Below are 13,710 nucleotides of genomic sequence, written 5' to 3'. Positions count from 1 at the left end.
GGTAAGAAAGACGTAAGTATGAGTTGGGGGTCATGGCAGAAGGATCAGACGAAGGAGGAAATGATTTCCTGGCCTTTAAAGATCTGTTTTGCCTCCTAATAGTCAGAGCAATGCCAAATGCCTGCATCAGAGCTCATGGGACAGGAGAGAGATCAAGCTCAAAGCCAGGGAAGAACCTGACTGGCGGGCCCATCCCATCTTTGTAATAATGGAGGGGGGAAGAAAAGCTCTCCACATCCCACTCAATACCAACCCCCTAGAATTACCTGCAATTACAAGACATAAAAATTAGGAAAAGTTAGTGTAAATTTTGCCCAGAGGGCAAACATTTAGGGACAAAAGAACCAGAGGAAGATGAGCACAGTAGAAAGCAAGAGGACATGCCAGTGACCGTTGCGATTGTTATAAAACAGGTGGCAAGGTGGGAGCAACTCTGCTCCTCCCCTGGGTGGATGGCACCCAGGGTGGGAAAACCCATAAGAAGAGCCTGGGGAAGCAGGAAGGCCCCTACCTGGAACTGGTATCTGCAAATAAAATCATCTGGGGAATCCAGGGTATGACATGAAAAACACACTTTGCATTAACTGAAGGAATTCTCTTTCTGCACTGGACTGTGGAAAAGCATCAGCTCCTGCCGGGGAGCACCTAGGAGTCCAGGAAAAAGAAAGGAAGAATGGCAGAGGTCTCCTTCCAATAAAGATCCGTTTCAAAGAGCCATTCAGCAGTGCCCCAACCCTGCAAATCTCAACAACAAAAGGAAACCGTATCTCTCCAATGAAGGCACCGAGACCACTGAGGCCACGTTATCTAAACATTTCCCTTGCTCGCCACATTCTATTTCAGCCAGTTTTGCTTTCAAGCCCCTCGCTTAAGATCTATCTGGGCCAAAGTATGCTTGAACCATGTAAAGAATGTCAAAGCAATGCAAAACACAGTGCGCCCTGACTCCTCCACATATCTCCCAGGAGGGATTAAGCTGGTGAGGCTGAGAGCCGTTCTCCAAACCACTCACCTAGCCAGGTCACACCCACACTGGCTGGGGCAGACATGGTCTCTGCTACTTTGTGCCAGCTCCTGTTGTGTCCGGGTGCCCAGAGTGACACGTGGCAGAAATAGAAGCCGGAGTTTTCTTTGCTGACATCTCGAACCAGTAAATGGTAGGAGCGTGCATCCACATGACTCAAAGCAACGTGCGGCGAGCTGTGCACCAGGGATTCGCGGTCCAGCCGTGCCAACACGTGGGAGCCAGGCAAGGAGCTATCAGGCATCCTGCTGAAGTACCACGTCACCTCGGGTCGGATGTCATCTGCCCGGTCTGTTGTGATGTTGCAAGGCAGGTCCAGTTCCTTCCCTTCAGCCACAGACATGTTTCTGGGCACAGCTGCTCGCAGAGCTTTGAAAATAAAAAAACAAAAACATCTAGATAATCTAGATTAGGTTTGCCCCTTCCACACCCCTCGCCCCGCTTTAGATCATCTCCTTTTAAGTTCTTATTTATGGAATTAAGGTGAAAAGGCTTTGTACAGTTGTAAGCACTTGAGAAATATTTAATGAATAAATTAATGAAATATACATTTCTTTATTTTATAAAAACAGTAACAGCAGCAAAAATTTATATATACCTTCTATATGCCAAGTTAGTGTTCTGAGTGCTTTTTATAAATATTAATCCTCAAAACAACTCTAAGAGGTAGGCAGATGCTATTATTATTCTCATTTTACTAATGAGGAAATTGAAGCACAGAGAAGTTAAGTAACTTGCCCAAGGTCACACAGCTAGCACGTAAGCAGAGCAGGGATTGAAATCCAGACTATCTGCCTCTAGGAACTCTGCTCTTAACTTGTTACATTATCCTTTGATGAGAAATCTGCTGAAGCTTGCAAAGATATACTTTCTCCACGTGCATGATAAAACTTGGGTGACTTCACAGAAAAACGACAGCTTAGTTCTGACTGGTACATATTGTCAGTTGAGGGCTGGGGAATGGAGGGTCAGAGGTGAGGGAGAAGCCATCTTCTGGATAAGAGGGGAAAATCCTAAACAGAATGGCCAAGAAAGGGAAACCATGCAATTTTCCTTATGAGTCAAGTTTTCAAAATGTAACATACTTACAGTATCATTTATTTCATTACACAGACCTACCTACAAGTCAATCATAAAACATTCATCCTAAAACCTGTTAAACATAATGATTTTTGGATTATCCATACTGTTGCCCTTTGTCACCAGTGTGGATAATTAAAAGTAGACTACATTTAGTAGATTTAGTGTTTGGCGCCACAGACTCGAGGCAGATCTAGTTTCAGCATTCCCCTGTCACAGCTTTTACACGTAAACATTTCACTCTATTCAGGGGGTTTTTAAAAAGAAGTTGAACATGTGTAATCAGAGAAAAGCATCGACTCATGATAATGCTCCGGGAACAATTAGTAAGATGATAAACAGCCGACACCTCCCGGGAGATGTGGGCGAGGCCCGGCCCCAGCCTTCTAGGTGGCTCAGCACCAAATGCCGTCCCCTGTAATCTCACGGGCCAAGGCTGGCACCAATTCAGTAAAGACCCAACCTCAAAGCCCATGCCTTTCGGCATAAATTACTTTCATAGGACTATTTCCAAAGCCTGACAATATTTCAAGCGAGAATTTCAAGTCAAGTTCAAGATGCACCTTGACAGAAGACAGAAAATGAGGTGGGCACAGTATTAGAAAAAGAAATTTAAAAGTCTAATTTCTCCCTCCACCCAACCTCCAAAGTCTTTCTCCTCCCTCATCCCTGTAAAGTGGCTAAAAGGAATCTGAGGGTATCTTTTGAGAGGATTCAGGAAGGAAACTGCCTCCCTGAGCCAGGTTCTGCAGTTAGAACTACACCACACACAACGCTACGACCAGAGACCCTGGAATCCTGCTGGAGTCACCTGGGCAGGGCTGTCAGCTTCTGGGTCAGTGGAGAAGTACTCAACCTGTGGCTGTGGACTCTTATCTACAGAGAAAATAGATTCTTAGACTCTAAGAATATTGGCAGGAATATCTCTTCAACTGTCTAGTTCACTTAGCAATTTTCTCTGTGCAAGTGGCTAAATATCTTGTAACACTCACCATAGATCCCACCCACACATTCTGGATTTGGGGGTGTAGAGAGCTTCATTATTTAAGTGGCTCTGTGCCATTTATCATCACAATGTGACAGGAATGTAAGCTGCCAACTATAGACAGTACAGGTGTTAACAAGAAGAGAAAGACTATCGCTCTAGTATGGTGGGGTTCTTAACCTGGGGTCCACAAAGATAATTTAGGGAGTCTGAGCTTCGATGAGAAAAAATTTCTGTCTTTTTATTAACCTGTACCTGAAATACGACATTTCCTCCCATTGTGAAAGTAAGCAACAAACCAGTGTAGTATTACCTGTTCCTGGGACTTTGCCCCTAGTAGAAATCCCAGATATTTTCACATCATATTATAGTTGTTGCAGACATCTTGAAATATTGTTTATATTCACTGCTATACAGAAATTACAGTTGTTGTTAGGCTGCCATTGTATCTTATTATCAATGTGTTAATAAAGAAGCATAATATTACCACAAAATAAATTTGTTTTAAAAGTATTTTGATAACTATTTCAATATAATTATTTTCCTTTGTCATCTCATGTACTATATTTTATGTTAATATGTTAATTCTCAGAAAGGCTCTGTGGGCTTCAAAAGATCATCAAAGAGGCCCATGGCACAAAAAAGATTATGAACCCATAATCTCAGGTAAGAGCCAGACATCATTTCCTGCCTAATAGCTTCAGAGTGTTTAAGTCTTATAACTAGATATTATGGGTTTTGTGGTGTTTCTGGGGGAAAAAAAAGTTTTATGATTGAAATTTCTCCATAAAAATGTAACTTGCTGCAAAGCTAAAATTCTTAACCTTTCTGTCTCATTAAAATAGTTGTTTAAGGCAAGCAGTACATCTGGAGGGTTTTTTTTGAGGCAGGGTCTCACTTTGTCACCCAGGCGAGGGTGCAATGGCATGATCATAGCTCACTGTAACCCCAAACTCCTGAGCTCAAGCCATCCTCCTACCATGGTGTACATCACCATGCTCAGCTAATTTTTAAAAAATTGTTTGTAGAAACAGGGTCTTGCTATGTTGCCCAGGCTAGTCTTGAACTCCTGGCCTCAAGTGATCCTCCCACCTTGACCTCCCAAAGTACTGAGATTAAAGGCAGGAGCCACTGCGCCTGGCCTGAAGTTTCTTAGGGCAGATTCCAGACAGGTCACTTCTGATAAGGAAAATAACCCGAGTTAATCTGGAAAGCAATTGCAGTTGCCTCCGGAGCCCAGACTGAGGGTAATGGGTGGCTCCTCTTGATGATGACCACAGTCCCTCAAGAGCCTCAGCCTTGCTCCCAGCACCTACTTTCACCAGATCTAGCTCCTGTGTGGTGTTGTAAATACAGGGTAAAGTGCTCAGGACAATGCAGCTTGCAGAGACAAAATACTCCCCCTGCGCACTGTCTCCTACTCTCCTTCCCATCTGAGCAACAGAGTGGCTACACATTCACATTTGTGTTCAGGAAATGAGTCCAGCCAAGAAGTCTTCCCAGTTTAAAAAAACAGGCAGCAGCAGCAAAGTACTCAGAGATCTGAAGATGTTGGACTCCCAGAAAGCCAAGGACATCCATCCATCATCTCCAGCAATGACACCGCCCTGCCTTGGTCTCTTCACTTTGTCTCTGCTGAAGCCTGAAGCTCCACCAGGCCTGGCTACGGGCCTCAGACCCTGACCTCAGGGGCCAGCACAGAGTCGAGCGCGCCGGAGGCTCTCTATCAATGCAGGCCGGAATCCCTATTGGTGCTGTTGACAATGAGTCAACAATGGCTTGTTTTCTTTTTATTTTTATGTGTTTTAAAATGCAGTTTGTATTTTCTTAATTACTTCCGTAGTTAGAGTAGGGGGGTTAAAAAGAAAAGCTGATTGACGGATGACAGGACAAAGGACTTCTGCTGTATATCCCAGGGCCGGATGCTCCTGGGGTCTATATGACGCAGGAAAGCAAGAGGAGGCCCGGCCCTCCCCTCTCAGGGATGGCTCATCTGGGAGGATCTGAAAGACAGGCCTAGAGGATCCAAGTGAGACAGGAGGTTTTACGGTAAGCCAGACATATACCCCAACAGCTATGGAGAAAGGCAGATCCAGGGACTCAGGAATACACCAGACAAGACAGAGCTAAGGGGCAGGGTGTGGGCGGCTCCACCCCAAAGCCCTGTGACAGACACCAGGCGGACCTCCCTCTGGCTGAGGGACTGCTGTTCTTAACCTCTGGGTGAAAGACGTGCCTTCGTGCTATGTGCACGCTGCAGCTTCCTATGCACACAAATTCAGATAAAAAGCTGCTGCAAAGCAAAACTACAGGCATGTAGCACAAAACAAACACACCCCTCCCCAAATTATCAACACCACCCTACTTCCTTCACCCTTACCTGGGAAGCAGAAACCGCTCTTATCAGAAAGCGATGAGCGCCCTGGCTTAACCCTTTACAGCACCATTGCTCACCAAGTAACAGAGGCTGCGGTACATCATTTCCTCATTCCCAGAAGCTCACCTGTTGGCTGGATCACCAGAGTGGCAACTTCCACGGCCTTTTCTTGGATTTCTTGCCAGGACCCCTGCTCTGCGATCCACTCGCTGACTATGCACCTGTAGGAGCCCTGGTCGGCGGACAGCGCCCGGGACACGGAGAGGCGGTACGCGTCGCTCCCCACCGTGTCGAGGCGCACGTCCCCGCTGTGGTAGCGCTGCTCGTACCCGGGGCCCGGGTGGAACCTGCCCTCGTGGGTCAGGGCGAGGACGTTCCGCCGGGCCGGGCCGCGGTGCAGCTCCCACTGCAGCGCCAGGTGCGTGTGCAGCGGCGACGCGGAGGCGGCGTGGCAGCGCAGCTCGAACGGCTCCCCCTCGCGCAGGCTCAGCCCCGGCGGGGGCTGCCCGCTGGGGCCCACGTGCAGGGCGTCGGCCAGCACTGCGGAGAGACAGACAGCGTGTCAGCCACTGGGCACCCTTCATGGCAAGGCCCGCCGAGCTCCAGGGCCCTCTGGCCTGGAGCCATGACCCTGGCTGCCACCAGAGACCGTTTCCTCCTCCCTTCTCCTGTTCTAATGCCCACATGGGCACGTTTTCCCGCTTTGATTCGTCTGAAATCTCAACTGACTTTCTAATTTGAAAAAGGGCATAGGGCAGAGAAGAGAAGGCACTAATAAAACCCCATGCTAGAACTCGGCGGTGAAAACTGCCTTTGGGAATTGTGCCTTGGGGGTGTGCTTCTGCCACCCTTTCCCAAGGTATTTCAGCCCTCTGTGCCTCAGTTTCCTAAAAGGGGGAGGCCAACTGGACCTTCCTCATAGAGCTGACATGTGAGTTAAGAGAGGTAAAGAGGGCAAGTTCCCAGGACTGTGCCTGGCACTTAGCAGTCACGATAAAATAATTGGGTATGACTGTCAAACAATCCTTTGGTTAGGACACAGGGCTTGAGTAGAGAGAGCCTGCAGAGTCTGAAGACAAGGTGATCTGCCAAGAGTTAAAGCAGCAAGATCCACAGGGGAAAAAGGATGGCAGGAGATGCCTGTGGCTCACAGCCTAGGAAATGCCCCAGAATGACTAGGGTGAGCAAGTTTATCCACAGGATAGCAGCATGCCAAGGAAAGCTGAAGCCGCAGTTATTTACTCTCTTAGGGCCTGCTGGAAGGCCAGCCATTTCTACAGAGTCTAGAAAAAAGGGGCCAGAGATTAAGGAAGTATATCAGCGAGTGCTATTTAGGAAAAGAAATGATAAGCAGTGGATACTGGTACTCTGGTAACCAGAGAAGGGGCTCTACCAAGAGCAGGGAAAATCTATCAGGCTTGTCTATAAACTGGATAGAGAATCCTCAAACACCACTATTTATCACTTCTTTGGTTTTTCCCTGAATTCCATACTCAAAAACTAATCCAGGGTCTTTGAGAAGGGACTATTCCAGATAACATAAAAAACTGCTACATCTTTAGAAGGATGCATCCCAAAGACCCATTCCTACTACAAAATGAATACAATGACCTTCTCGTATATACATCAGTCTATGTATGAGTCTGGCTAACATGTCCCATTTCTCAAGTCCAGCTCATCTCAGTGCACAGATGAACAGATCAGTTTTAAGACCCATGAAGCTCAAGGCCAGACTGACCCTGGACCACGTATGCACCTTCCAGAGGTTCCACACGGGCAGCAGCCAGTCTCTCTCGTGGTCATCCACCTGCTTTCCTGACCCAAGAAAAGTCTCCCCTTGCTTCTACCTTCCAAAGACTAGAGAAGAAACAGAAAGGTGCTGGGGGTGGAATTCTCCTACTGCCTTCCCTCCCACTCAAGATGAGACTCTAACGGGAGACAAGGGTATGTCTGATCTAAGGGAGGTATGACATGTTGCATTATTTAGCTCCAATGCAAGAATGACTGATGGGACTTTTTTCTAAAAAATACAGTCAGGATTTTCTATAGGAAGAGGTAATGGAATAGGTAGATTTGTTGTTTTAATACCTACTTAATGGACATGGCTGCTTTATCCCCTCATCTGAGATATGGTAGAGTTGTACAGACCTTTAGAGGGAATGAATGCATGAATCAACTCTCTCTTTTTATATCATGTACATTTTCTACTTTCCTGATAATTACATACATTCCTACCCAGACATAAATCCTTTTGGAAACAAGATAGGGTACAAAAAAATGCATAACTGAGTGATGATAATAACCCAAAAACAAAACTCAAATCACTCCAGATATATAAAGTATGATTAGTTGAGTCAATAAGCCAGCAGTGACCATATCATTCTTTCTCTACACATACAACTTCTGGTGCAAAGAGGTACTTAAACCACGAAAGTCACAAAGAAAGACACGAACTTGGAAGTATCTGTTATTCCTATAAACCCAAACACCACTGTCATGAGCGTCCCCTTCTTGCCACTAACCACTGAATGAGCGCCTGCTATGGCACTGCTCTAAGGCTTTACACACGTGAACTCACCTGTCCTCATGACCTTCAGGTAGGCATTGTTTTACAAGGGAGGCAGCAGGGCACGTAACATGCCCACGGCTGTATAGCTGACAAGTGGTAGAGGCAGCAATTGAACTAACTGAGCACAGGCACCCTGGCTCCAGAGCAGGGCTCTCCACCACACCATGCTGCCCAACCCATTGGCCATGGATGGTTCAGAACCATAGCAGAGTGAAGAGAAAGGGCCCCGGTCACCTGGCTCATCCTCTGCCTTTAATCAGGTAAAGGCACTACCACTCCACTGGACAGAGGAGAAAGGAAAGCTCCAGAGGAATTAAGTCACTTGACAAAGTCACCACAGCCAACTGGCAGAGGAAGGTCAACCCCTGGTTTGGTGACCCCGTGTAAAGACTGTACCTTTAACCTGCACCGTGTCCTCGTAGTTGCCCTGCACGGTGGCATCTGTGCTGGGGGTTGAACATTTGTAGTGGCCTTGGTCTGAGGGCTGGACGTTCTTTATGAGGAGCTCCACGGCGTCGTTGGCGGTTCGCCTTAACAGGATCTCGCCCCTCTGCAGCCGCTCCCGGTACTGCTGGGCCGGGAACCCCACTTCCCAGGTGCTTGCAAGCTCCACAAAGCTGCTCCCCGAAGATGAGAAGCTCCAATCAAAGTTTTGCTCACTGGGGCCGTCATAGTCGCTAACGTTGCAGGGTATAGACAGCTCGGTGCCCACCACCCGGACCAGGGTCCCTGTGGGGACTCTCACCACACGACCTTGACACAGAGCTGCAATGACAAGAAGGGAAGAGCAGGTCTTCAGTCATGGAGAGTCATCCCAGTGTAAACGTGGCAAACCCGAGGATGCTCCTACTCACATGGCAGAAATGTGACATCCAAACTGCTAGGAAAAATGGGTCTGTGCAGAAGGAGGCTAAACCCATTCCTTAAATTATAAGCTAGGCATATAACTATAAAATAAGTACCTCTCACACGACCAGTTTCCCAGGACTGAGAGGGAGGAAGATCAGTAATAAAAGCAGGCTAGCCATAAACCTGAATAGCTTCTTCCCTCCCGATACTATTTAACATACGATTATCACTCAACATGATGTAGAAGTATTTTAGGCTTTGTGTGAAAGAAAAGGGCGCAGCTAATCAAGTATTTACATTTCTGCCCACCCTATAACAACCCTCATCTCTAGAGACCACTGCCTGGGGCTCCTGAGACCTGATTTACAATGACGGATGCCAATTTTTAAATCCTAGAGCAGCCTGCTGATAAAATGATTTAACTCCTGTTATCTGACATTGCCTATAAATTAATTTTAAAATATGATGATTCTACCAAGTATTAATTTTCTATTTTCTGGCTCATTTCCTTCCTTCTACTCTTCACCCTGATCTAAATTCAGAATGAGGATGGGAAGCACACAGGGAGAGAGAGTCTGGCTGGTTGCTGGGCGTCATTAGGAGCGCAGTGGCTTGCCGCAGGGGACAGGGCCAGTGGAGAGAGCCAAGAGTTCACTGGCATTCCCTTCCCCGAGTGCATAGTTCACAGCCTCTCTGTAGGGCCCTCAGGCTCTGGCACCTGTGAGTCCTATAAGATGTCTTCACTGCAATGAAGTTCAGCACAATTTTGCAGCGTATTTACTACCTATATTTAGCCTTTCAATTTGGACACCATGAACATGCATGGCTCCTTCTTAATGTTCTGTGAACTGTACTCAGTAAGGTACACAGCAGAAAGCTCTGAAATCAAGGAGAGTTACGTTTAAATCTGAGAGACCTCTCTTAGCTTTGGCTTCTTCCACTATAAAATGGGGCAAAAAGGCTTCAGAGAGTTCATGAACTAAAATGCCTAGCTGAGAGTCTGCCAGGTAATAAGGGCTCCATAAGATTATTTATTTTCAATTTCCTATTTTTATTTTCAATTTTGTATTTTTATCACGTGTTGTAGGTAGAATTGTGTCTCCCACCCGAATTCATGTGTTGAAGTCCTAGCCCCCGGTACCTCAGAATATGAGCTGATTTGGGAATAGGGTTGTTTGCAGATACAGTTACCTGTGATGAGGTCATACTGGAATGGGATGAGCCCCTAATACAATAGGACTGGTAGCCTCAGAAAGGGGGTAATTTGGACACAGACATGCAGGCAGGGAAAATGCCACGTGAAGATGCAGGCAGAGACTGAGGTGATTCGCCTACAAGTCAGGGAACACCAAAAATTGCCAGCAAGTAACCAGGAACTAGGGAAGAAGCATGGAACACACTCTCTCTCAGCCGGCAGAAGCAACCAACTCTGCTGACACCTTTATCTTGGACTTCCAGCCTCTAAGAATCATGAGAGAATAAATTCCTGCTGTTTAAACCGCCCCGTTTGTGGTGCTTTGTTGCGGCAGCTCCAGCAAATGAACATGCCACTGCTACTTGTTTTTCACTGGTTTCACTCATGCTTTCCAAACTCTGGGTTGCCATCCTTTAGTGGTTTGTGAAATGAATTTATAGTGACTGTGACCAGCATGTGTCCTTTTTTAAATGAAATTAAACAGAATAGAAAATATTAGAGTGCACTGCATTTAGTGAGGTTACCCCTAATAATATTGTTTCATTATATTTTGTTAGGTAAATAAATGTATGTGTGTACCAGATTATATATCTCAATTTGGGTCAGGGATAAAACGAAAAAGTTGTGCAACACTGTTATAAAGCTATCTCTCGTTTTCCCCAACCATTATCACTTATCTTGGAAGGGAAAAAGGAAGTCTCCATATAGGAGAAGCAGTGATGGGGAGCAGGGTGAGCCCTGAGCAGGGACTGTCTGCCTTCCCCTCCCAGCCCATTTGGGGGCAGGTCCAGACAGAATTCCAGTTTAAAAAGAAGCTGCTGACCCTTACACTATATCACTCTTCCTAAAAATAAAAGAAAGTTACTGGTAACGCAGAAGAACCACGGGTCACGTATCTGCCCACAGAGAATGGTAGCAACAACCCCAAATGTTGAGGAGTGCTGGAACATGCCACTTTCTTTCTAAGGCACAAGATGACACCTGTGACCTCAACCCCACTACTTCCATAAACATGCAACAGACCTGTGGCCGCTGCCTAGCTTTCCTCAGCTGCTCCCCGGACGGGGCTGCCCTTCACGTCCAGTCCCAGGGACGGGCTCCGGGGCTAAAAACCAGGTGAATCAGAAGTCTCCTGGCTTTTTTTTGGTAAAGTTGCTTAGAAAGACACTGTAGCTTCCAGTAGAATCAAGGTTTTACAAAGATGAGGTACTCTGACACTGTGCGTGAGCAGTCCTCCTGGCCATGTGAGGAAGCCATCCACAGAAGGACCCAGACCAACACCTGGACCAGAGGTGATAGAGAATGCACTGCGGTGACTCCATGGCAGCATCTGAGTCACTGCACCCAGCCATGCCTCCTAAATCATCCTCCACGTACACCCATACACACACACACACACACATCACTCTTTCCCTGGACATTTCAATTTCTTAAAATTCCACTCACTCCCACTTATGTTTCTTGAGCTAATTTCTGTCACTGGAACTCAAAGAGCATTGAAATAAGATATTAACTACCCAGCAGGGACCAACTCTCTGAAGCCATCATCACCACAGTTCACAAAGAAGTTAGGTGATCACTTTTTTACATTTAATTTTCGAGATGATGAGATAATTCCAAATCTCCCAATGAGAACTTTCAAAAGAAAGCATTGTGATGAAGACCCTTCAGAGGCAACACAGTCTAGTGCCCAACCTGCTTGTGACCACGTTTCCTTGTCTATGGAACGAAGGCCACAGTCACCACGCCCCCTGAGGACTGTGTTAAGTGAGAATTCAATGAGCCAATGCCCTTACAGCATTCACGACAGTGCCCAGCTGGTGCTGAGGGTCTGTGGTTACCTGCTAGGCAGGCTGCCTCCAGAACAAACCTGATCATAATCATCCACCTTGCCTCCTTGGTAAGGTTTACAAAGGAATTTCCTAACGTGTAAACCTTTTCAACCCCTATCTCTGGTCAAGCAGGTGGCCAGGACTGACAGCCTGCCCACAGGGCCTTCAGGCAGCAGACTGCATCCCTTGTAGGGTCTCTATCTTTACTCTTAGCTATGGGAACTTTAGAAACTGATCCAGCTCCTAGTCTCAACTCTCCAGTCGTTCTTCCACATGGTTGGCAAAATCATCTTTTTAACACAAAAACCCAATGTCACTTCACTGATCAAAAGTCTTTAATGGCTCCTTATCACCTTGAGAACAAAAGCTACCCTCCAGCCACTCCCACCCACCACCCTGGTTCAAGCCACCACCCCTCTCACCTGCATTATTGCAAAGGCCCTACCTGGTATCCTGGCTTCCACTCTTGTCCTCTACTCTCAACACAGCAAAAGGATCTCTTAAAAATTTAAGTTGGGTTATGTCTTACTGTGCTCAAAACTCTCTAATCACTTCCCATCTCACACAGACAAAAGCCCAAATCCTTACAGAGACCACCAAGGCCTCACAGGATCTGGCGCCCTTTGTTTCTTGGACCTCACATCTGCTGCTCTGCCTCCACCTACCCTCCAGCCATGCTTTCCTCCCAAGGTTTCACCACTGCAGCCTCAGGGCCTCCACACATTCCCTCAGGCCAGAACACTCGCAGCCATTCTTCCCACTGGCTCCTCCATCAGCTTCAGATCTTTATTCCAAGGTGACCTCTCTTAATGAGGCCTTTCCAGACCACCCTAAACGTGGCACCCCCTCCATTCTTGCTCCTGCCAAATTTTCATCAGTTATCACTAAAGTGTGTTATGTGTGCTTATATATTTTCACTATTACTTACTGTCTATCTCTTCCCTCTAGAATGTAAATTCCATTTTTGTCTGTTTTGTTCATTGCTAACACCAGTCCCTAGAACAGGGCCTGATACACGGTAGCTATTCAATAAGCATTTGTTAAATGAATAAACGAATACATGACATACACAAATATTCATGATCTGGCTCATGGCTACCAGTCCAGCTTCTTCGCCTCCTACCATTCTCCCATCCTCTAATGCTTATATCTAACAAAACAAACAACAATTCACTTTCTGGAAATGTCATGCTCTCTTGAGCTCCACGGCCTCTGTTTCTGTGCCTCCTTCACCTGGAATATTGTCCCAGCAATCTCTTCACCCTCTTACAAGAGGCAGCTGCAGCACCGCCTCCTCTGTGAAGCCTTCCCCACCTCCCCTGGGATCACTTAGGTACTCCTTCCTCCGTGTTCCGACTCAACCTGCAAAAGTACCTTCAATATCGGCTATGTTATAGTGCCGCTGGGAAAAGTAAAGCAGGTATGAACAGATGCTTGAAAGATCAAATTCTAATCTGAAAAGACATAAACCTGAACAGTGTCTTGCATGCAGAACTGAGATGTCCCCTCATCCGTGCAAATCAAGATTTAAAATTTTGGTAACAGAATTTCAACTTGCCACAAGCAATCTGGTATTTAGCACAGATTTCCTTTAATATTGTTAAATAACAGCTAATGATATTTAAAAATAAATATAACTTGTAGAAAATAAAGCATATGGCTCTTTTCAAATCAAAAAGAATATCTACAAAATCACATGTTGCCAATTTTTGTCAAACCCTTCTGTAACAGTTGATAACTGAGGGAAAATAGAGGAAAAGAAAATTTTCCTATTTTTCTCATTTCTATCAGTGTTTCAA

At 46.2% G+C, this 13,710-nt stretch overlaps 1 protein-coding gene across 1 annotated transcript in view; it reads right to left on the bottom strand.

Annotated features, from left to right (window-relative positions):
* The window catches only part of PTGFRN (prostaglandin F2 receptor inhibitor), a 73,126-nt gene that overhangs the window by 33,919 nt on the left and 25,497 nt on the right, over window positions 1–13,710 (bottom strand). Inside the window, exons 2-4 of the mRNA XM_012761825.2 lie at window positions 8,432–8,800; window positions 5,593–6,006; window positions 1,013–1,393 (exon numbers count right to left, since the gene is read on the bottom strand). Of these exons, the coding sequence (XP_012617279.2) occupies window positions 1,013–1,393; window positions 5,593–6,006; window positions 8,432–8,800 (1,164 nt within the window). The remainder of the gene's footprint in view (window positions 1–1,012; window positions 1,394–5,592; window positions 6,007–8,431; window positions 8,801–13,710) is intronic.

This window comes from Microcebus murinus, chromosome 2 (assembly GCF_040939455.1).
Source record: "Microcebus murinus isolate Inina chromosome 2, M.murinus_Inina_mat1.0, whole genome shotgun sequence".
Lineage (NCBI taxonomy): Eukaryota > Metazoa > Chordata > Mammalia > Primates > Cheirogaleidae > Microcebus > Microcebus murinus.
Note: the sequence above shows the minus strand (reverse complement) of the source record. Positions and strands in the feature narration are given on the sequence as shown.